The 25,818-nt window shown below is 40.4% G+C and overlaps 1 protein-coding gene across 1 annotated transcript; it reads left to right on the top strand.

Moving 5' to 3' along the window:
• Positions 1–1,518: 1,518 nt before the first annotated feature.
• LOC5576364 lies at positions 1,519–24,988 on the top strand. The gene is made up of 4 exons (XM_001656052.2): positions 1,519–2,572; positions 6,871–7,995; positions 8,193–8,310; positions 24,260–24,988. Exons 1-4 carry the CDS (start codon positions 1,668–1,670, stop codon positions 24,527–24,529), a joined length of 2,418 nt encoding a protein of 805 aa, XP_001656102.1. The 5' UTR covers positions 1,519–1,667; the 3' UTR covers positions 24,530–24,988.
• Positions 24,989–25,818: the final 830 nt, after the last annotated feature.

The raw sequence follows: 25,818 nt of genomic DNA, 5'->3' as shown, positions 1-25,818 counted from the left end.
CCACTTTTTCGTGCACTACACATTAAAACTATCATTCCGAACACTTTTCAGACACGGAAAATATTAAAATTGTATTATAAATTAGCTTCAACGTCAGTCGAGAGTAGCTGACGTTCTTGTCGAAAACTCTTCACTAATGGATTCGATGCTCTGGAGAAACGATGTTCAACTGGTGCTGCTTGTTTGTTTTTATGTTTTATATTTAATTGCAAAGGATTACTAGATGGAACAATGAATTAAAATGAAGAGCAATATTGAAAGCTATGAATGTAAATTACAAGCCTACATTTATTGTTTGATTTCATATTTAATTTGATAAATACAATCAGAGTGTCCGGATATTGGTACCGTCCGGATTTTGATTCACCACGGTAATTCGTTTCATTTTCATTCATGTTGCGTTCTGTAGTTGCTTTACTAGTTTTCCTTCACTATCACATTTGAAATATTTGTCCACTTCAATTTAACGAGGAGATATAATGTAATGTCCGGATTTGAAACATTTGGTTATAATCCCGGACACCCTCTTTTCACACCCCGCAGTACACATTTCCACCATATTCCATGACTGTAATGTTATTAAATAGAAAAAACTATCGTTTTATTTCTATTTGAGTTGAAATCACTTCACTATTAACGAAAAAACACATATTTTTCACGGATAAACACTCGACGTGCGTTTGTCAACACTACTACCGAATGAAATTGCGCTGCGAAGAAATGACGTCCAGCCAGAGCAGCGTAACTTGTTTTCATTTGATTAATTATTTGGCAATGGTTGCTAGATTAGAATAAACAGTAAAATGATCAGAAGTATCATAAACAGTTGATGTGATTAGAAATTGGCAGAACAACATTTAATTTTTCCTTTAATTAATAAACATTGTCAGAGTGTCCGGATATTGATTCATCACGGTATGCGTAAAGACGTACATAAATGTTGTGATCACTCAACATTGCGTCTCGTAAAGTTGTACGGAAGGCAGATAGGCAGAATCCGTCATCTATTAGTGAATCTTCAAGAGCAGTTTTTTCGTTCGAAATCGTTGAAATAACATGAAGATCTGTTCACTGTATTCTCTGCTGCAACCGAAACACTGTGAACACATTTTCGTGGAATGAATTTCAGTATTGAACAGTTAAACTGCTGTTAAAGTTACGATGATTACGATGGCGGATTCTTGAATGTTAACAGCAGTAGCAGTTCTATTTCGGAAAAAAAAATGTTTCTTGGCTTCCATCTGCTACATCGTCGGTGCATTGCCCATGAATGTATAGCAGGTTTCGAATTCTAATTCATAAAAAGAAACCTACCTGCATCGCCGACCCACAGTCCGGCCATGAATGAATTCGTGCAATTTAAGCCGATCCCACTTGTGTTGGTGCGGGTAGTTCAGCCAGGTCCCCGTTCCGTTTAGCCAGTTTCTATAGTAATGACTTAAGACTGACTGGCTGACTGACTGCACGAACGGCGGCGGTGGTGATTAACAAATAAACATTCCGTCGTCTGAGCCAGCCATATTCATTTCGGGCGTAGTCAAAAGTTGATCAAACAAGTGCATTGCGGATTTTAGTCACGGAAAATGGCTCAAATTTAAATTCGTTTCTTGATAAAACTAGTGTATATTGATAGTTTAAGGCACCGCGAGTGTTTTAAGGCACAGAAGATGTCGATTCTGTGGCGCTGCGGGGCGCTAATAGCGTTGGGAATTTTTGTGGGTGTGTTAGCCCAGTACGAGTGGCAACCGAGAGATGCGTTCGATGAAATTAAGGTGAAGTTTGATCGAGCCACGGGAGATAACTGCCCGATTCTGCATGTTAGCGATCTGTTCCTACCGGAGGAGACCGTTTCGCATCTACCGGATATCAAAGAGTTCGATCAGAATCCAATCTTCCCCAATCGAACGGCTCTCCTGTTGCTGCACAACATGGCGCTGACGAGGGGGTTCTTCTGGAGTTACATTCTTCAGAGCCGTTTCATTCGACCTGCCATCAACGATACGTACGATCCGGGCATGATGTACTATTTCTTATCTACCGTGGCGGACGTTTCGGCTAATCCATCGATCAACGCCTCGGCTGTGTACTTTTCGCCGAACACTTCATTCTCGTCGTCTTATCGAGGTTTCTTCAATAAAACGTTCCCCCGCTTCGCCCCCCGCACCTATCGTCTGGACGACTTTAACGATCCTATTCATCTGCACAAGATCTCCACAATGAACACGTTTGATGTGCGAGACTTGGGCGCCTTTTCGCCGGACTCCATATCGCACGATTACAGCACCGATTTCTACAAGATCAACGAATGGTACAAAGCGTGGCTTCCGGATATTGTGGAGAACCGTCACGACACGAAGACGACTTATCAGGTGGAAATCCGATATGCCAACAATACCAATGAGACGTTTACTTTCCATGGACCGCCAGGGGCAGATGAAGATCCCGGTCCGGTTCGGTTCACCCGGCCGTACTTTGACTGTGGACGGTCCAACAAGTGGTTGGTGTCCGCTGTGGTTCCCATTGCTGATATTTATCCGCGACACACGCAGTTCCGGCACATTGAATATCCCAAGTAAGTTGAGTTTTGGATGATTTGATTATGTCATTAATAAACACTTTATTTACACTTTCAAACTCACTGAGTGTGACAAGTTCTAATAACCTTACATTTATATTTATAAACATGCATTTCCCCGCATGATGGCGCTAGCTCTGAAAACATTGTTTTTTGATTTCCCTAAGCGACTATATCGTTCTGCAACTAGATCTTAGGATCTTCTATATTCTGATGAACTGATATTGATAAATATTGATGTTTCGGCAAAGTTGTTCATTGATCTAAAGTCTAAACAATGCATGTTTGCTTAGTTCAACAGCTTCAACAGTTCAACAGCTAGGAGGCGACAGTGAGCTACAAATGTTTCAAACTCGTATAACGCATGATTCAGAACAGCTAGAAAGTTGATGCTTTCGCCATAGTTATTTGCAGGGATGGGAAATGTACTGTAGCAAACATTTACCACCTCGACATTCACATTTTTCTACACGACCATCAAAATCCAAAGCAAACCATGACAGTTCAAAACAAAAAAATGTCACGGCTCTTCAAAACTGTAATCTTCTTCTTCCCAACGTTTTTCAAACCCGAATGCGAAATGACTCAAGCACAGTGGTGACGCGATTTTTGCGGTTTTCGGGGTTTTGCATTTTTGCTCGATAAAGGCAGCATTAAATTGAATTTGTTTATATGTATCGCAACGGAATGATTGTGCTCTTGCTATTAGCGCTAATAGATTTCAATTAGTTTAAAACACAAGCGAAATATTAGCGATTGAATTATTTAACATTTTTTCCAATCATTCACCTCGAGATGGCTGCCCGAAAACGGTCATAGAGGAGAGACAAAAACAGTCAAGCAGTGTGTGAACCGTTGGCAGCGAAACACCTGATGGTATTGATGCTGCTGCTGCTTTGTGTTTTGGTTGACTGGCAGAATCGATGAACTGTGGTAAATAGTGGTCACAGTTCCCAAGCCTGGTTATTTGATAGGCTTAGGACTATGTGCTGCATGCTTCATTAGCTCAATATTCTACCACTATGAGGCACTTATGAGCATGCATAGAAAATCAAAAGTTTAAATATTGGCCGATGCAGTTTCCATTGCCGATAGAAGGTTGTTGTTTTTGGTAAAGTTGTATGTTAGATCAAGCGCTTTACGCTTGCCTTACAAGTTCAAAATTGTGCCGCTAGGAGGCGCAAGTTATTATGAAATATTTTCAATTCATATCTCATGAAGCAGAACAGCTATTACGCCAATATTTTCATCAAAGTTGTTCGTTAAGTTCAGGATTACGTGCTGTGTACTCGGTTACCACGATATTCTGAGAGGTGCATATCGAAATGCTGAATTTAGTTGTAGGTATTTTCGACAAAATTATTCGTTGCGTCTGAGGTTATCTGGTTCATGTTTGAATAGGTTTGCATTTTGACCCAAAGATGAGAACGTTATATGTTAAGTAATATACAGTGGCCATCCGATTTTGGAAACATTCAGTTTAATTCGATACTGACTAACGAAAGTACAACTTTTTCGAAAGCACCATTCATGAAGATTGAATTAAAATATCAGATGCTCATGGGACTATTCCGAAGTAATAAGCATTTTTGTTGGCTTAAGGTGAAGATGAATCGAAGCAAAACCTAAAATTTTCAAAAGCACGAATCTGGAGAAAAAAAACATCCGTTTTTTTTAAGACTAAATCGATTGGTCACTGGCTGGAGGTGACCAATCGATCAAGTTTTCTGCTCAAACGAATGTTCAGTTCTGCACATTTTTGCTTTTGAAAATTTGAGTTTTGGCTTCGATTCATCTTCACCTTAACAAACAACTTTACTGAAAATACAAGCCTGCTATTTGATCTGCATCCTGAGATACATAGGTTTTGAATTTTATTGTTCGCCAGCACCGCCTAGTGGCAGTTTGTTGAGTGAGGTAGGCATATATCGTGTTGCCCTTGATTCAATGATCAACTTCACTGAAGTAATTATTTTTCTAAATCTTAAGCATCTTGAGGTACAGAACGTCATAAATCATAACTATTATATAGGCTCCACATAGTCATATTTTCTGAACTATCGTCGTCATGCCGTGAAATTTCCAACTTAAAAATTTCCATACTAGCCCTTTTCCTGCTGCATATCTTTACCTAATAAAGTATAATTATATAAAAAAAAAACTGTTTCTGATTTATAAACGTCCAAAGTTGCTGATATATTAGGACTTTTTTTTCAAAATTACCTTTCTTCTATTTTCTGTTCAAATTCCGCGAAATTATTGCCATTTAAATTGTTATAACTCCAAGACAAAGACAACGTACTTTCTTTAACAAAATCGCTCTGGAAATCTATTTTCCAAGATATTCGAAAACAAAAAAAAACATGCGCAAATCTAAAAACTCTTCACTACGCGCCAACGAGTGAATATAATTTACAAAACAGTTCTTGAAAGCAGTGTTGGGAATGGTAATAGTAGTAGGCTTGAATTTCCGCGAAAATCACGTGGCTCTCCCAGTACAGTAGTTCAAAAACGTGAATCTCATCAAGTAGCCTATGTTGGGTGCACGAATTTTCTAAATCATGAGTGTCATTGAAGGCTCTAAATGAGGGAAATGCAGCGGGAAATAGAACATTTTTCTACAGTAGTTTTGGGTTGCCCTTAGCAACGGGTGTTTTGCTATTTTCAAGGCATTTTGCCTACAGCAGCGATGGGCGTGAGTTTCACTGGCTTCGCTGACTGTGATTAGTTTTGCTTGGCTACTGTAGAGTGAATTTCAGATTTTTTCCCAACCCTGCTTGAAAGTACTCTGTCATATTGACTCCAGAACACAGTCAAATGGTTAATGAAGGAAAAAGTACAGAGGTTGTACCTCTTCATTGATGCTGAGCATGAGCTGATAATCTAAAGAGATTTAGTTTCATACACAATATTGCATTTAGAAAACCGATCAGCAACTAATACAAACAAACAAAATACAAAATGGAATTAGAACTACTACATTTTTATAGGTTTTCTCAGAGACTCCGTCCAGACACTTCTAAGCATTTCCATTAATGTTGTTGGGAATTCATGGGATCGCCAGGACTGGCCAAGTATCTGTTCATAATTCTAAAAAAAATCTAAGCATCAATAATTGATCCAGATATTTATCCAAGGTTTGCTTCTGCTAATACTTCAAATTTTCTTCATGAATTCAACAACATAAGTACTCCGTCCTTCAGGAATCAATGATTCCGATGTAAGCCAATCATGTTTTACCAAGTTTGTTCAATAATTCAACCAAATGCTTCTAATTTACTATTTTTGTTCAAAATTTTTCATCAGGATGATGACCAGGATTTAAACCAGGAATGTTACTTAGATTGCCTCCAAACTTTACTTCAGAAATTTCTCTAGAGTTTCCTTTAGGGATTCTATCAGTTGTTCCTCCATAAGCAAGGATTCATGAGTATAGAAAGTAGCACCATTCGTTGAAAATGCTTCATCGAAAAATGTTAATTTAAACTTTTACGAGGAGGGCCACTCCGGTAATATTACTTCACTGATCAATGTTACCCCATAGTTCGGTACACATTGAAGGATTAACAGCTAAATAAGTTATCAGCTGGATATTGATTATCTTATCTATTTGTAATTTATTTTGAAAATGGTGTCCATTTGAGGGAATTCTATTGGAATAAAGGTAAAAATGTATATATAATGAAAAATACCTAACAGTGCATTTATACTGTCAAACTTACTTGAATCGGTATTTAAAGTTTCTACACATGCAAATGACTAATTGATAAACGGATTATTGTTTAAAAGCTTCCTGAGGGGACCATCAAATTGTTCAAGAAGTATTGCCTTTTATATGGTTTCATGAGTTGATTCAAGGAGAAATTTAAATAGAACTATAAGTTCATAAGTAGATGGAAAACCGAATTTAGTACTATACCATTTAATTCCACTAGAGTTTGTATTCTTCGACAGATACGCGTATTTCGAACCCAACTGTAAGGCCGTATTTAGTGTCGTGTGCTAAACTCGACTTAAAATAATGTATCTTCTGGGAGATTTGATGGACATCAATTCGAGAAAAGGAATTTTAAAATAATAATACATTATGAAGTAAGTTTCAGATCCAGAAGATTGAAACTTAAAACTATTATCAATATGTTATGAAAAACAAAATATCTTTACGATCAGATTTTTAAATCACTTTCTGGTTATGTATACTGGCGTTCTGTAAAGACTCCCAAATAACTAACGCTATTTAAATTTATCAATTTAGAGTTAATTCTAAACCACTTCTCTTTTGTCCCTCCTTCCAGATACACCGCAGTCTCCGTCATAGAAATGGACTTTGAGCGTATAGACATAAATCAATGTCCCAAGGGTGAAGGTAACAAAGGCAAAAATAAGTTCGCCGATACGGCCCGATGTAAAAAAGAAACCACCGAGTGTGAACCTTTGGACGGGTGGGGATTCCGTCGGGGTGGCTATCAATGTCGCTGTAGACCTGGGTTCCGGTTACCTTCGGTGGTGCGTCGACCCTTCCTGGGAGAGATCCTGGAACGGGCAAGTGACGAGCAGTACTATAATGGGTTCGACTGTAAGCGCATTGGGTGGATTCACAAGACTCCGATCGATTGGTATCGACTGCCGCAGTACACGAGAGAGAAGTATTTGAACCATTACTATGAGTACAAGAATTACACGAAGGGTGCGACCTCGCTGCACTCCGAAAAGGTCAACGTGAATGAGGTGCTGAACTTCATTCTCGGAGTGACGGAAAATACCTGCAAGAACTTCCACTCGCAGGATTTGGTGCTGAATGGGGACGTGGCTTTCGGAGCGAAGACTCAGTTTGCGAACGAAGCCAAGATGGCGCTACGATTGGCGAACTTCATCAGTGCGTTCCTTCAGATATCCGACCCGTTGGAGGTGTACTCCGGCAAGCGGGTGGCTGATAAACCGTTGACCGAGGATCAGATGATGGGTGAAACGCTGTCGTTGGTGATGGGTAACTCGAGGATCTGGACGGCGGCGACCTATTGGGATAGAAGCAAGTTCACCAACCGAACGCTGTTCGCTCCGTTCGCGTACAAGACTCAGAAGAACTCGAGAAAGTTCAAGTTGGAGGACGTGGCCAGGATCAACAAGACCGGTGAGGACTACACTGAGTTACCCTACTTCAAACTGCTCAAGCAGAGGTGGGCAGCCAATTTCGATTCCCTGGAGAAGTACTACATGAAGATGCGCATCCGTCACAACGAGACCGGGGAGCATTCGCAGAAGTACGAGCACTATCCAAATTTCTACCACGCGGCCACGATGGACCACGGTTTCTGGACGGCTCCCAAGTTCGAGTGCAAGGGTTACGTGAAGAAGTGGCTCATAACCTACGCAGCACCCTTCTTCGGGTTCGACAGTCTGAAGGTGAAACTCGAGTTCAAGTAAGTATGATGATGGGAGCCAATCGTATGTATGAACGCACACGGTTGGCGGTTGCATTTCCTTTCCATTACATTTGCAATTGCGTCTCTCGTCCACCCGAGAAATTGGAAACCCGTTTGATTGAATGCACTTTTTTCTCACCTCTTCTTTTCCCTTGCGTCCGGCGCGCGATTATTGCGAAAAAAAATCAAAACAGGGGGATCGTTGCAGTCTCGATGAATATGCTACAGCTGGATATCAACCAGTGTCCGGATGATTATTACGTACCCAATGCATTCAAGAATACCCACAAATGCGACGAGAAGACTTCATACGTGAGTATACCGAGTTGTTTTCATTGCATTTCCAGTGCACTCCGGTTGGCGGTGGTCGTTCGTTAAAGCGGACGTAAGGGTATGCGATATGGATATTTTCCATGGCTTTACGAAGCGAAACGTTACACGGGTATTCTGCGATTGAAAAATAAAAAAAAAGCCAATTTTGATTTGTTCAGCGGAATTTGTTTTCTAATATTTTTGTTTTAACTTTTTTAACTTTTTAGATGTTTCATTCGTATAACCTTTATTGTTCATGAATGGATTATTTCACAGCGTATAAGAAAATAGTTGATTTTTTTCTTAAATAATTTCAAAAGTATAAACGGTTTTACTAAGGGGATGTAACTGATTGAAAATTTTAGAAAAAAAAATGTCTCGAAATATTAACGATCCATACGAAAAGTGTCCTAGCAGCTTTTTTTATTTCATAAAAACTTTCAATTTTACTGAAGACTATTTATTTCTTGGATTTCTTGGAATAATGTTGGAGAATTTACGTATTCTCGGCAGTTTGAGCCAACGACGCGTTTTTTTTTTGCAATTTTCTCGGATATCAGCAAACAAATTACGTGTTTGCTTGTGTAGATTTATGCGTTGCTCAATCCTCTATCAATTCACACGGACAGATTTGTTAAACACTTTTTGGAAACGTTTTTACAACGCTTCGAACATCTCTTGCCAGTGTGCCTATTATCGGCAGCCTCGTCTTCTTCGGCAGCTTTCCCATAAGTACAGCAGGCGAATCTCTTCGGCAACTCCAAATCAGCCGCATTTTGAGGCGTATTCATTTGAATTGATGACATCTGTAGCGAAATTGTTTGTTCGGTCTCGGAAATCTCGTCAGTGGAAAGCTGACATAGCAAAGAATCATCTGTATGTGTTCATTATTGTGTTTTAAAAGAAAAATACTGCGTATTTGGCGTTTGAAAGTTGATTGCCGATAACAATCGAATGGTGCCGAGACCGTAAATTACTCTACGACATGATAATTAGACGTTTAATAAATTTGTCCTTCCACTATCGCAACTCAACCTATCAAAAGGCTTTTCAATTCCGATAGGTTATGGGTCCATGTTAGGGGCGGCTGATCATCGTCCGAGTGTAAGAGAAGAACTCCAAGCTAAACTGCGCACTATGGTATTCCGAACATTTAGGGGGAATGGTCCTCCGGAAATCTAGGGTATTGGTGCCAGGCCCTGCTAGCCAGTCGTAAAAAAATCAAGCAACGAGAGAATACGAACCAGGACAATCGGCGAAGACCTCAGCGACGTGAAGGGAATAGCGGTTGGAAGCTCGGTACGTGGAACTGTAAATCTCTCAACTTCATTGGGAGCACACGCATATTCGACGACGTGCTGAAGGACCGTGGATTCAACATCGTAGCGTTGCAGGAAGTTTGTTGGAAGGGATCAAGGGTGCGAACGTTTGGAGGTAACCATACCATTTACCAGAGCTACGGCCACACACACGAGATGGGAACAGCTTTTATAGTGATGGGTGATAAGCAGAGGCTCGTGATCAGGTGGTGACCGATCAATGAGAGAATGTGCTAGTTGAGGCCCAAATGCCGGTTTTTCAACTTCAGCATAATAAACGTGCACAGCCCTCACTCCGGAAGCACTGATGATGATAAAAACGCTTTTTACGCGCAGCTCGAGCGCGAGTACGACAGCTGCCCAAGCCACGACGTCAAAATTATCATAGGAGATCTTAACGCTCAGGTTGACCAGGAGGAGGAATTCAGACCGACGATTGGAAACTTCAGCGCCCATCGGCTGACGAACGAAAACGGCCTACGAATAAATAGATTTCGCCGCCTCCAAGAATATGGCCATTCGTAGCACCTACTCCCAGCACAGCCTTCCATACCGATACACCTGGATATCACCACAGCAGACAGAATCACAAATCGACCTCGTTCTAATTGATGGACGGCACTTCTCCGACATTATCGACGTCAGGACCTATCGTGGCGCTAACATCGACTTTGACCACTATCTGGTGATGGTTAAACTGCGCCAGAAACTCTCCGTCGTTGACAACGTACGGTACCGACGGCCGCCCCGATATGACCTAGAACGGCTTGAGCGAACGGATGTCGCAACTGCGTACGCGCAGCACCTCGAGGCTGCATTACCGGAAGCGGGTGAGCTGTATAAGGGCCCTCTTGAGGACTGCTGGAGAACAGTGAAGGCAGTCATCAACAATGCAGCTGAGAGCAACGTCGGGTACGTGGGATGGAGTCGACGAAATGATTGGTTCGACGAGGAATGTAGGCAGATTCTGGAGGAAAAGAACGCAGCGTGGGTGGTCATGCTGCAGCAAAGGACCCGGCACAACGCGGAGCGTTATAGACAGAAACGGCAACAGCAGACCCGCTTCTTTCGGGAGAAAAAACGCCGCCTGGAGGAGACGTAGTGTGAAGAGATGGAACAGTTGTGCCGGTCTCAAGAAACACGTAAGTTCTATCAGAAGCCGCGAGCCGAGATGTGCAGGGATAAGGATTTTGACGGACGAACGTGAGGTGATCGAAAGGTGGAAGCAACTTTTCGACGAACACCTGAATGGCACTGATAACACAGGCAATGAAGGACGGGATAACAAAGGAAATGCCTTCGTCAGTACTAGTTCCCACTTTGAGGGAGGTTAAGGATGCCATTCACCAGCTCAAGAACAGTAAAGGTAAGGATGGTATCGGAGCTGAACTCATAAAGATGGGCCCGCAGAGGCTGGCCAATTATCTGCATCGGTTGATAGGCACAACTCGGGAAGCAGAACAGCTACCGGAGGCGTGGAAGGAAGGAGTAATATACCCCATCTACAAGAAAGGCGACATGTTAGATTGTGAGAACTTGCGAGCGATCACCATTCGGCCTACAAAGTGTTATCCCAGATCATCTTCCGTCGTCTGTCACTTGTAGTTAACGAGTTCATGGGAAGTTATCAAGACGACCGATCGACAACGAACCAAATCTTTACTGTGCGGTAAATCCTCCAAAAATGACGCATCACCTTTTCATCGATTTCAAGGCGGCATACGATAGTATCGACCGCGTAGAGCTATGGAAAATCATGGACGAGAACAGCTTTCCCTGGAAGCTCATGAGACTGATAAGAACGCCGATGGAAGATGTGCAAAATTGTGTGAACGTTTCAGGCGAACACTCCAGTTCGTTTGGATCCCGCCGGGGACTATGACAAGGTGCCTGTTGTTCAATATTGCGCTAGAAGATGTTATGCGGAGAGGCGGGCTGAACAGCAGGGGTATGATTTCTTCGAGATTCAGTCAATTTGTTTGCTTCGCGGGTGATATGGACATTGTCGGCCGAACATTTGAAAAGGTGGCAGACCTGTACATACGCCTGAAACGCGAGGCAGCAAAGGTTGGACTGGTGGTGAATGCGGCCAAGACAAAGTTCATGTTAGCTGGTGGGGCCGAGCGCGACAGGGCTCGCCTAGGAAGCAGGGTTACGATAGATAGGAATACGTTCGAGGTGGTCGACGAGTTCCTCTACCTTGGATCCTTGCTGACGGCTGACAATAACGTTAGCCGTGAAATACGGAGGCGCATCATCAGTGGAAGTCGGACCAAATGTACCATGTACAAAACCATGTCATAAGGCCGGTAGTCCTCTAGGGGTATGAAACGTGGACGATGCTCGAGGAGGACTTGCAAGCACTTGGAGTCTTCGAACATCGGGTGCTCAGGACGATCTTCGGTGGTGTGCAGGAAAACGGTGTGTGACGGCGAAGGATGAACCACGAGCTCGTCCAACTCTACGGCGAACCCAGTATCCAGAAGGTGGCCAAATGCTGGAAGGATACGATGGACAGGGCATATTGCAAGAATGCACCCGGCAAATATGGTGTTCGCTTCGAATCCGGTTGGTACAAGAAGGCGTGGAGCGCAGCGAGCTAGGTGGGCGGATCAAGTGCGCATCAATTTGGCATGCGTGTGGCAGAACCGAGGATGGAGAGATGCGGCCACGAACCGAGTATTGTGGCGTGAAATTATTGATTCAGTGATATCCGTTTAGATGTTAACTAAATAAATGGAAAATGCAAAAATGAGGTTATGGGCCCAGCAAAGCCAGAAGATTTTCAAGTAGTTTTACATTAACCGGAGATTTTTTGAAGAAGTAGTGAAGCTCTTGCCAAGATTATGAATCTTGGAGGCGCAGAGGCTGGAAGCGGGACAAGATCGGGATCAAGCGAAGCGGCTTTGGATTGCCGGGTCATGCGGACCGTCGGAAACAATGTGAAGACTTGACGGTGGAACAGCTGAATCGAAGAGAGAACTACGTAACGTGGGCATTCTCGAAGAGAAAGACCCTCATACGGAAAGACATGTGAAGCACGGTGGAGTTTCGTGAAGATGATATCGTGAATGACCCAAGCAATCAAATAGCACTTTAATTCACCGTGAGTGCTGATATAGTGCTATAAAGCAGCCGATATGCTCGACATTAGCCGTATAATACCTCTATAATGCCAAAAAGGTGAATTAGCGGGCTAGTGGTTACTTAAGGAAGGCACGAAGCTGATGGTGTTGTCGACCATCTACCTCAGTGTCGAGAAGATCAACTACAGCCTGGTGATTGACACTGTGGACGCAAAACAGGGTTAGGGAATACGGGTTAGGACGATAGCAATCGATTCAACTGCAATAAACCTAGCCATTACGCTGCGAAGAATCAAGAGAAGCCTATATATTCAAATCACAACAAGGGGCACACAATATGTGCAGTTTTTGCCATTGGTGACGTGCAGTAGGAAGAATGGTATGTGGACTCCGGAGCAACAGCAAGGTGTGTTTGGGAACGAGTTATGAAAGCAAGCGAAACTTGGCGTTTCAAAGTAGGACAGCGAACAACGGACGCATGTGCTCGAAGGCAAAAGGAGCTGTAAATTTGGAGTGCGTTGAAGGTTACTTTGCCGTGCAAGATGTGCTGGAGATTCTTAACTTGGCGGCCAACCTGCTATCCGTGGGTAGGATTTACGAGAAGGGACTGGGTGCTGTTCACCCAGAACGGATGCCAAGTGCTAACGCAAGACGGAGAAGTTGCAACCCACGGGAAGTCAACAGGGTGTACACCGTTATCGACTTGACGATGTGGCACAGTCGAATGTGGCACTTGAACAAGCAAGGTTTGAAGAAGCTCCAACAGTTGGCAGATGGAATCCAATTCAAGTATTCAAATGATTTGGAGTGTGTTGCCTGCATCCAGGGGAAGCACTTACGCGATTCATTTACCTGCAGTAGTAGTCGAGCTGAAGAAACACTAAAGTTGGTGCACACGGACTCATGAGTTTCATCGACGATGCGACAAGAAAGGTGGTGATCTACACGTTGGATCTACAATATTGGACAGAGTACGGAGCATGCTGAACGACGCAAATCTACCCAAAAGATTTTGGACCGAGACAGTCAACACGGTGGTTACCTCATGAACCGCAGTCCAACACGAGTGTTGGAAAGAAATAACTCCTGAGGAAGCATGGACAGGCAAGAAATCGTAACTGGGCCATTTGGAGATGTTTGGAGCAAGGGTGACGGTACACCAACCGAAGCAGAAGGAAGTTAGATGCGAAGTCGATCAAGTGCGTTTTTATGGGATACGCTGAAGGAACGAAGGGCTTCCGGGTGTACGACCCGAAGAGAGATAAGATTATCATCAGCTGGGACGTCATCATTGTCAACGAGGCAAGTATTAGTGTTTTGTTTCGTACAACATCCATACTCGCCGGAAAGGTTCGTAACAGACCAACCCGATTCAAGATATGAGCAATCCAACTTCGTACTGTGAGGTACTGACGCGACCGGACCAGGACCTATGGATAGAAGCTATGCGGTAGGCGACCAAAGCCCACGAGACCAACGGAACGTGGGAGCTTCAAGAGCTACCGAGGCGTCGATTGGCAGGTCGAGCGGTATAAGGCCCGCTTGGTTGTCAAGATATGTTCGCAGAGACCGGGCATCGATTTCAATATCGTTTACGCGGTACCTGATGGCGATGGCGGCCAAGCACGATTTGGAGATCGAACAGATGGACTCCGTAACTGCCTTTCTACAAGGCACATTGGGTGAAGAGAAAATTTACAAGAAGCAGCCGAAGGAATTTACCGTAGATCCAACGAAGGTCTGCAGACTGAAGAAGGCCATGTACCGGTTGAATCAATCATGCCGGGTATGGAACCTGTGGTTGGATGCGGTCGAAAGTGGATGCGTGCCTTTTCTTTAACCCTGAAGGCGAAAAATGCTGTTTTTGACTGTGTACGTGGACAATTTTTTCTGTTCAGCAGCAACAAGAAGCAAAAGATGGCCTTCAAGAAGTTCTTGTGTGAACGATTCCGTATGAGGGACCTTGGCGAGGTGAAGTACTGATTGGGCCTACGAATTATAAGAGATCGAGTTTGAGGTGAGTTGTATCTCGACCAAGAACTATATCGAAGGAATGTTGGAGGGATTCCAAATGGCGAATTGGTACGCCTTGTTCCTTATGATTTTTCCACGCACTTTTCCGATATTCAACAATGTGCTTTTAAGAGGTTCCCCTGAAAATTCACACGGTGATTTCTTCATTTGTTATTTCCATGATTTTGCAATGTTTTCTTCAAGAACTACTTTACCTGTTTTCGCTGAATACCTCCAGGGCTTCCCACGGGATTAAAAGATATTATTCAACCATTTTTCTTGAAGCCTTCTGATCTCATCAGAAGATTTATCGAATAATCTCTTTCAAATTTCAAATGTGAGCTTCGTAGCCGTGCGGTTAGTGTCACCAAGGCATTTAGCCGCATCGTGCTAAGGAGTGTGGGTTCGATTCCCGCCTCAGGCCGAAAAACTTTTCGACAGGAATGTTTTCCGACTGTGCCACTGGGTGTTGCATGTTAGTCCGTTGTCTAGTGTGGTGCTTCCTTCAAAGGGCAAATAGCATTAACGTGTAGTATTTAAAAAATAAAAAAAATGCTTAAAATAATCTTTTGAAGAATTCTGCAAACACTTTAGAAATTCTTCCACTATTTCTCCTGGCAAGACTTCTACTTACGTACTTTCAATTGTAAGTTGTATCATTCAGTTGTTCATTAAGGTGAAGATGAATCGAAGCCAAACTTCAAATTTTCAAGAGCACGGATCTGGAGAAACGAACATCCGTTCAAGTTGAAAACTTAATCGTTTGGTCACTAGCTGGTGGTGACCAATCGATAAGGTTTTCAGCTCAAACGGATGTTTGGTTCTCAAGATCCGTGCTCTCGAAAATTTGAACTTTGGCTTCGATTCATGTTCACCTTAATAATGTGATTTAGAGTTTTCTGGAATTAATGAGAATATCTTCAAGAAATAGTTCAAGAAATTCTAGGAGTCTCACCAAAACTGTCTGCAAGATCATCAAGCATGGATTCTGCAGCGAGTTCACAAAGAGTTTTTCCAACTTTGCCTTCGAGGTTCTTTCTAAAATTTCTCTCTAAATTGATCCTATGTTCAAATGTTCTTTCAATTACTCTTCCTTAAAAACTAAAAAACCTAAACTTAAACATTCCTTAAGTATTTTTTTGAGGGATTCCTTCAGAGAACCGCATTTTCCTCTGGCATGTCGCCATAGTATTTTTTTGAAAAATTCACCAGAGATTAATCCAAGTATTTCCCAGAGATTTGTTTTCTTTCGACAACTCTAGCGATTCTTCCGGGGGTTTAAAAAAACGATAGATTTATAAAAGGATTTTTTTCTCAAAAAATAGAGACATCAGGTTCTGGAGTTCACTTCATTTTTTTTTTCCAGTCGTTAATGTCTGGATTTTTCCATCAATACCATCTATAGTTGTATCAACTTTGCATTTTTGTTTTTCTTCACCAATCACTTTACGAATCATCTATCATATTCAATTTATATCAGATTTCCATATAATTTCTTGAACTGTTTGACGAAATTCCTGGCGATATATAGTACAGAAAAGCTAAGGAAAGATTTGTAGAACTTACTACAAAAATTATTGTTCTTGTTTTTTTTTTTGTTTATAATGGCGTTGAAACGGATGATTTTTTTAAATGTATTTGTACCTGAAGTATCACAAGGTTTTTTTTTTTTTAATTTCTTTATTAGTATCATTCCAAACATTACATTCATTTCTTATATCTAGGTGTTCTGTGTTATTTGACAACACTATCATCCTAATTTGGTAAAACAAATTTAAGATTTTATTAACATATTGTTAACAACATATTACATTTCATTTGCCGTAGCAGTTCAGGTTTTTTACAGGTGAGTTGATTTCACCTGCTTATAAGAGAAAAAAAACGTTTTTAATATACTTAACCTAACTTAACCTAAACATATAACGCATTAATCGTGGCAATAGAAGATTGTAACGATTTTTGCCTGAAATTATTAATGATTGTATTTGACATTTGTTCCAATGTTTCAACATTGGATATTCTATGTAACTCATTGGTACTATACCAGGGAGGAAGCTTCAGAATCATTTTCAAAATTTTATTTTGAATTCTCTGCAGAGCTTTCTTCCTGGTATTACAACAGCTAGTCCATATTGGTACAGCATACAACATGGCTGGCCTGAAAATTTGTTTGAATATCAAAAGCTTGTTCTTAAGACAAAGTTTTGATTTTCTATTAATAAGGGGATAGAGACATTTTACATATTTATTACATTTGGCTTGAATGCCCTCAATGTGATTTTTGAAAGTTAAATTCTTATCTAGCATGAGCCCTAGATACTTAACTTCATCTGACCAATTTATTGGAACCCCTCTCATCGTGACAACATGTCTACTTGAAGGTTTCAAATAAAGAGCTTTTGGTTTATGTGGGAATATTATTAGTTGAGTTTTGGAAGCATTAGGAGAAATCTTCCATTTTTGCAAGTATGAAGAAAAAATATCCAAACTTTTTTGCAATCGACTACAGATGACACGCAGGCTTCGACCTTTGGCGGAGAGGCCTGTGTCATCCGCAAACAAAGATTTTTGACATCCCTGAGGTAGCTCAGGTAAGTCAGATGTGAAAATATTGTATAATATTGGTCCCAAAATGCTGCCTTGAGGAACACCAGCTCTTACAGGAAGTCTTTCAGATCTGGAGTTCTGATAATTAACCTGAAGTGTACGATTTGACAGATAACTTTGAATTATTCTAACAATGTATGTTGGAAAATTAAAGTTTTTTAATTTTACAATCAAACCTTCATGCCAAACACTGTCGAATGCTTTTTCTATGTCTAGAAGAGCAAGACCAGTAGAATAGCCTTCAGATTTGTTGGAACGGATCAAATTTGTTACACGTAAAAGTTGATGAGTGGTCGAATGTCCATGGCGGAATCCGAACTGTTCATTGGCAAAAATTGAATTTTCGTTGATGTGGGCCATCATTCTGTTCAAAATAACCTTTTCAAAAAGTTTACTGATGGAGGAAAGCAAACTGATTGGACGATAGCTAGAAGCTTCTGCAGGATTTTTGTCTGGTTTTAAAATTGGAACAACCTTAGCATTTTTCCATTTGTCAGGAAAATATGCTAATTGAAAACATTTGTTAAATATATCAACTAAAAATGATAAGCTACTTTCTGGAAGTTTCTTGATGAGGATGTAGAAAATTCCATCATCGCCAGGAGCTTTCATGTTTTTGAATTTTTTAATAATAGTTCTCACTTCTTCCAAATCAGTCTCCCAGACATTTTCGAAAACGTTTTCTTGATTGAGAATATTTTCGAACTCCTGAGTAACTTCATTTTCAATTGGACTAGTAAGTCCTAAATTAAAATTGTGCGCACTTTCAAACTGCATAGCAAGTTTTTGAGCTTTTTCGCAATTAGTTAGTAATAATTTGTTTTCCTCTTTCAATGCCGGTATTGGCTTCTGAGGTTTTTTCAAGATTTTCGATAATTTCCAAAAGGGCTTAGAGCCAGGGTCCAATTGAGAAATTTTATTTTCAAAATTTTTGTTTCTTAATTGAGCAAAACGTTTCTTGATTTCTTTCTGCAAATCCTGCCATATAATTTTCATAGCAGGATCGCGAGTGCGTTGAAAATGCCTTCTCCTCACGTTTTTAAGACGGATCAAGAGTTTAAGATCATCGTCTATAATCACGGATTCAAATTTTACTTCACATTTTGGAATTGCAATGCTCCGGGCTTCAACAATGGAATTTGTTAAAGTTTCAAGAGCATTGTCAATATCAAGTTTAGTTTCTAAAGAAATGTTAACATCAAGATTAGAGTCAACATACGTTTTATATATATTCCAGTCGGCTCGTAAATAATTGAAAGTGGAGCTAATAGGATTGAGAATCGCTTCTTGGGATATTTGAAATGTAACAGGGACATGATCAGAATCAAAATCAGCATGAGTAATCAGTTGGCTACAAAGATGACTAGAGTCGGTTAAGACCAAATCAATCGTAGATGGATTTCTAGAAGAGGAAAAACATGTGGGGCTATCAGGGTATTGAATTGAGAAATATCCTGAAGAGCACTCATCATTAAATATAAAATAATAATATATAATAATAAATAAAATTCTGCCGTTGGAATTACTTTGAGAATTATTCCATGACCGATGTTTGGCATTAAAGTCACCAATGACAAAAAATTTTGACTTATTGCGAGTCAATTTACGCAAGTCAGTTTGGAGCAAATTAACTTGCTGTCCAGAGCATTGAAAAGGCAAATAGGCAGCTATGAAAGTATATTTACCAAACTGTGTTTCAACAGAAACACCTAAAGTTTCAAAAACTTTAGTTTCAAATGATGAAAACAGTTGATGTTTTATACGCCTGTGAATGATGATTGCAACTCCCCCACATGCCCCATCAAGTCGATCATTACGATAAACAAAAAAGTTAGGATCTCTTTTGAGTTTAGATCCAGGTTTTAAATACGTTTCGGTAATAACTGCTATATGCACGTTATTAACCGTAAGAAAATTAAACAGCTCGTCCTCTTTACCATTCAGAGAACGAGCATTCCAATTTAAAATATTTAAATTATTATTTGGATCCATTAGAAAAACGTAATCCAATAACAATTTGATTTGTAAATTTTACACCTACTTGGACTGCTTCAGTCATAGTGGTGGCTTTGAACATTGCATCAATCATTAGATTCAATTGTTCAGTTAGAAAATTAAAATCAGAGGCAGACATGTCATGTGATTTCCCATTGGAATTTCCGGTAGACGAAGAAGCGGAGTAGAAGTCACCTGTGACGGTAGGGTTTTTTCCATTTGATTTGAAACAAGTAGAATGGGTACCCATGGATCGAACAGGGGAGGAGTTCGAATTTCCTGCTACGATATCGGCAAAGGATTTACCGTGGGTAGATACATTCGAAATTGAAAGATTCGAACGGCTACCCGACGGATTAAAATTAGTTTGTGACTGAGCATGATTATGATCTTCTTGATGGGTATGATTCATGATCAAGCGATCGTTAACTGAAAAATGAGCATTGTTCGATACTCTACCAGGCAAATTCCGGAAACGACCGTTATCGTAACGGATATTATCTTTCATCTGCCTGGCACGAGCCTCAATGACCTTTTTGCGTGAAGGACAATTCCAAAAATTGGACTTATGGTTAGCCCCGCAATTACAACATATGAATTTGGTGGTATCTTCCTTCACTGGACAGACGTCTTTGGCGTGAGAAGAACCTCCGCAAATCATGCATTTAGCATCCATGCGACAATTTTTTGTACCATGACCCCACTTTTGGCACCGACGGCACTGAGTGGGGTTCTGGTAATTTCCTCCAGGTTTCTGGAAATGTTCCCATGTCACACGGACATCGAACATAAGTTTTGCTTTTTCTAAAGCTTTAATATTATTTAGTTCTTTTTTGTTAAAGTGAACTAAATAAAATTCTTGAGAAAGCCCTTTCCGAACAATGCCAGATTGGGTTCTCTTTTTCATAATGATTACTTGGACTGGGGAAAATCCAAGTAAATCATTTATTCCATTTTTGATCTCTTCAGGTGATTTATAGTCACTTGAGAGACCTTTCAAGACAACTTTGAACAAACGTTCAGTTTTGTCGTCATAAGTAAAAAATTTGTGCTTCTTCTCTTCAAGATGTCTGAGAAGAAGCTCACGATCTTTAAGAGTTTCCGGCAAAACGCGACAGTCTCCTTTCTTTGCGATTTGGAAGGAAACCTTGATTCCCCTAATGGAGTTCAAGATCTCCTGCCTAAATCCCCCAAATTCGGAACAACTGACCACGATAGGCGGCACTCTTTGCTTCCTCACTTGAATCAAAGAGCCTGGGCTAGAGGCTGCTTCGATTTGGTGTTCGGAAAATTTGTCTAGAGCATCGAACTGATTGCTCATTTCGATACAATTATTCATTTCACCCTTGGAAGAAAGTTCGCATTCCGGGGAAGCGTCCTTTCTTCCATTCTTGCCACGTGTAGTGACAGTTTTAAAACCCACTTTTTTGGAAGGAAGTAGTTAATTCAGAGATTCACCCTTCCTTTTGTTTGTTGTTGATACCATGTTTAATTAATAAACGAAAGAAGACGTGACCTTCGAAAGGTTTTTTCCCAAGACGGTGTCCAAGAAGGATTACCACCGCTAGCTTTCGCCAACGGGTCCAACGAAAAATCGAAGGCACGGGTCCAAACAAGGATCGTAAAGGGATCAATAGTAGAAAGAATAGTACTGAAAAGTACTGTTTTAGTAGCACTGAAAAGTACCGTTTTTAATTTTAGCACTGAAAAGTACTGTTTTTGTAGCACTGAAAAGTACTGTTTTATTGCTTTAGGTAGTTTTTAAGAAAACTTCCAAGAGCAGAGAGAATTCGTGTACGCACAGCACGAAGGTACGATGCGCACTGAAGTATCACAAGATGTTTTGCATGAACTCCAAGGGTTTATGATACTATGCCTATCAGATTGATGTAGAAACAATTTTTTTCAACTTGCAGAAATTCCATCAAACTTTTATGGAGGGACCATTTTCAACTATTGTGTTATAACTGTAGAAGTTTAACGGGAAATAATTGATTTTTAGGGTACATTTTCAAAAATGTCGAATGGCAAAATTCGTAATGTAAGATATAACTAAATAGCATAGTTTTCCATTACTTTGAAATTTGTTGAGGTTATTATTGATGGAACCACAGAAATCAGCAACCTTACGTAGGGTAGGTAGAAACACCGGTTTGGGCCATACGCCAGTTGTAGCCATAGTGGATTATACACCATTTTACATAGCCAATCAGCATGGAACCTTTTGTGTTCAGTAGATCACATTCATATGATAGAGCTACATTCATTTACTCGTCCAAATTGATTCAAAACATAAGAAAACAATTCATTTTCTTTATAATTTTAAGTTCCATACACCTAAATTGGCCAGGGCACTCCTAATTTGGCCACTCTCATGAGAAATCAATGCAATTGGCTAATTTAGGAACCGAAGTTAAATCTCTGGCCGAAACTGGTTCCGTTGGCCTATATTGACCAACGGGATTTTAAAAGCGAAAAAATGGTTTTATCTCAGTTTTGATATTATACACATATAATATGGATTGAAAGCTTGCATTTGACATATTTGTAGTATAAATACGGCTTCCCATTTAATTTTTATTGACATTTTCTCTTAGGGTGGCCAAAACCGGTGCTTTTACCCTATAGAAATTCTGCATGTTTTAAAAACTCCTAAAATTTCTGAAGATTTTTTAAGGTATTGTTTTTTGGAGTATGATTTTTTTTTGCAAAGTTCCTCAAGAAAACGTAATGCGAAGGAAGAAGAAATAAAAAATGTTAAAGTTGGTACAAACCTGGGAGGGAGGCACAGATACTACACACGTAATACGATACAACACTTTTCCAAATTGCAAGATAATTCCCGCTCACCAACGACAATCAAGGCAGGCTTGCGAAGAATCGCTAGTTTTCTTTTGTGGTGCACCTTCGATCTTTATGGACAAACTTGGGAAAAGGGCCATTGTTTTATGTGCATCTAATTTTAATTTTGATTAGAAAAGAATAAAAAGATGCGTGTTTCAATACTTTATATTCGATCAAATTAAAAGGTGCTATCGTGGCATTGCTTTTGGGTGTGCAGGAATTGATTTTCAACCGATTGTTGCCAACTTTGTTGAAATGCAAAAATATATTTTGATCAATTACGCGCTTTTCTCATGTTTGTCCATTCTTTAAGATCTGGGCTCACAGTGACAGTTCGTGACAGCAGAATCTCGGCTCTCTATGACGTACATAAATTTTGTATCGGTTTCTCCCTCCCAGGTACAAACAACAGACTGACAACGGAACTACGAAAAATAGGAGATTATTTAAAATCTTCTCACTAGAGGTGAATGAAGCTTTTAGGAATTCCGCTCTAGAATTGCACAAGAATTTAATCCTAGAATATGGATTCTGCCAATAATTGATAAAACTATTTCTAAAGAAATGATTTAAAGAAGATCCTTATAAAATTGTCTAAATAAATGCATATCCTCTTTTTAGTTTTTGTAATAAACCAACCTTCGATATTTTTTTTTAGGAATTTTATTTCACTTAACTTTTGAAGGAATGTCCAAGGGTGTTTGAATTTTACTACAAATTCTTTGGAAATTAGTTACATTTTTTGGAATTTCTTAAGAATTTAGAACACAATAAGTTGTCTTCGAAAATGCAGTTAAGAGTTTAACCATAAGTTTATTCATGCAAATTTACTTAATGTTTGTAATGAATCCATTGCCTAAAAAATCGTAAAATATTTTCATTGCATTCCATGGAAATTCAACGGAATTTTGTTTCGAACGCTATTTTGATGGAGCCATTCAAAATATCGCATACCCTCAGAGAGGAATAAAGAGAGACACAATCTTTGCTAGACGATGACGACGGCGGTCTTTTGTTCTTCCCTGCCGTGGTCTTCGGCCGTTTACGACTGCGATCTTTTGTTCTTGCTCCCCTCGGTTCGCGTATCGTACGCAGCAGCAAGCGAGATGAATTCTCTTCTGCCAAGGCCTACTTTTCGTCCACGATGACGACGACGAGAGCAAGATGCATCTAACACGCAAAACAAACAGAAGCCTGCTGCTGCGAAACTTGCCACTCTTCCGATACGTCGACGATGGCGTTGGAAGTGTTGGAAGAGATTGTTGAACCTTCCAGGAGCTTGTAGGAAGGGTTCTGAAATTCCAACACTGCCGTCATTCATGGATGGAAAGTGACGCCATCCATGAGCCTTCGGTTACAATGACGTGTGCACGCGAAGGACATTGACCTCGCTCAACACTTAATTCATAATCCACCCCTAATAGGAAATGCACTCGGCTGCTGCGCTGGAGAGCAAATTAAATCGAGACCAGGGGGCCGGCATGATGGCCATATTTTGTTGCCTCTTATCGAACGCAAGCAGTGCTCACCAATACTATTACACTATAAGCAATGCAGCTGGTGTAAATGTGGGAAAACGAACCTAGGCACACAAAATCTACGTATATTCTTCGTTATTGTTTCAATTCCAAAGTAAGTTTCATTTCTATTATCGTGAAAAGCGCAATGAAGTGTTGTTTTCCTTCTTGCAGTGTCGATTTTCATAATCAGAAGAACAATTATCACGGTGATAACATTTCGCATCATAAGTTTCCAACACATACCGATGCGAGGGATCGATGGCTAAATGCCATTGCTAACGCGGATAAAACCACTTATAAGAAAACCGAAGACTTGCAATGCACATTCTCACATACCAGCTTTGCGCAGTTTTTGTCTTGTTTGGCGCATTTTGTCCCATTTTCACTCATACGGAAGGTAAACATTCAACAAATATATGAGTGTGCGTGAGAATTGCAACTGGAGTATAAATTTATGCTCCCGATAAGAAGGCACAACAAGACCTGTCAAATACCATATTGAAAAACTATGATGTCATCCCTCTGATCGAGACTGATTGTTTAACCCCTTAATCTCTTCTTGCAGTGCGTTCCGATCCAGGGTCGTGAGTACGAGCTCGGTGGCTACAAATGCGAGTGCCTGCAGGGTTACGAATACCCGTACGAGGATCCGATCACCTACTTCGATGGGCAGCTGGTCGAGGCCGAGTTCCTCAACATTGTCAACGATGAAAAGAGTCGCTACGATACGTTTAAATGCCGCCTGGCCGGTGCTGCGGCCCTTCGAGTAGAGTTCACCATTCTGAGTGCGGTGCTGCTTCTGACTTGGATGATGTTCCGACGGTGGAGCCGGTAGGCGGTATCAGTAGGCCATGACGCGAGTTTTCGTACTTTTAGAAAAAGAGAGCGGGTCGAATTCTCAATTTTAACGAAATTTTCCGAATCATCGAGTGAATCACTCCCCCATCATTCCGGTTAGAGTCTTAAATGAAAAGTGTTCAAATAACATTCCGTCCAAACCGGAGGCCATTTGCCCTGGGATCCGTTGAGAATCTCCACCAATTTATTAGCTGTAAGAACCGAATGTATGTAGAAACGTAAGCCGTAAGCCGTCCAGGTGTAGAGCTTTGTACACGTTTTAGATCTAAGAATAAGGAAACGTTTTTTTTAACCAACCAGCAATGCCTTTTATGTAATGCGAAAATGTTGTTTCAAAAGTATTTTTGTTAGAATGACATCTTTGTACAATTTTAGATTAGTACCGAAGCGTAAATTACAGCAATTGAATAAATCATCTATTAAATGTTTAAAAGAACAATTGTTGTTCCTTTTTGTTGATGACAGTTTCATTATTCTCAACACTCTTCTATCGTTCCATGTATCTATATCAGCAGTGGCTGACCATTTGAAATTATATCAACAATGCTGAAGGGGACGACATATTTTAGCGTTAGCGTAGTTACGGTATACTTCGTAGATTGGATACTAGCAACATTTCTTTTTAATAATCTCATCCTGACTACTTTCAAGAACAAGGCAGGGGAGTATACCTTGTTCAAATCATAAACAAGAAAACTAAAAGCATGAATATCGCTATCAATGCTGAAGGGGACGACATATTTTGGCCATAAACTGGAAATGTCCCCAAAAGACGATGGCAAACCCGGTCACGGTGTTCCGGAACGGTTAACTATTTCAAACTGCATAAGGTTGCCCAATTGATGAACCGCTAGCTGGTTATAATCAATGTATACTGATCTGGGAAGTACTCAATTATCTATAAGATTTGTTGAGGGATGCCGTAAAGGAAACTGCTATCCTAATCCTGGAAAAAAGAATCGAAAGTTCAATATCAAAAAAGCCATAGATTTCTGCAAACTAATCTTATATTAGTAGCAATTCCCTTGAAGTTTTATTTAACTAAAATTTTGACTATCTGCATTCAAAGAATAGCCACCGTACAATTACTTTCCATGTCATGCCAAGCAAAGTCTTCACTTAAAATACCTGCAAGTTTTGTGTTTTTGGTATAGTCACAAGAAAGGCTGAGAAATTATTAGTCGTACGGTCAGTGACAAAAATTGGTAATCAAATGCTGGTAATTCACACAAAATGCCCAAATGCTCAATTTTAACCGGGATTTGC

Source organism: Aedes aegypti, chromosome 1, assembly GCF_002204515.2.
Source record: "Aedes aegypti strain LVP_AGWG chromosome 1, AaegL5.0 Primary Assembly, whole genome shotgun sequence".
NCBI lineage: Eukaryota > Metazoa > Arthropoda > Insecta > Diptera > Culicidae > Aedes > Aedes aegypti.
Note: the sequence above shows the minus strand (reverse complement) of the source record. Positions and strands in the feature narration are given on the sequence as shown.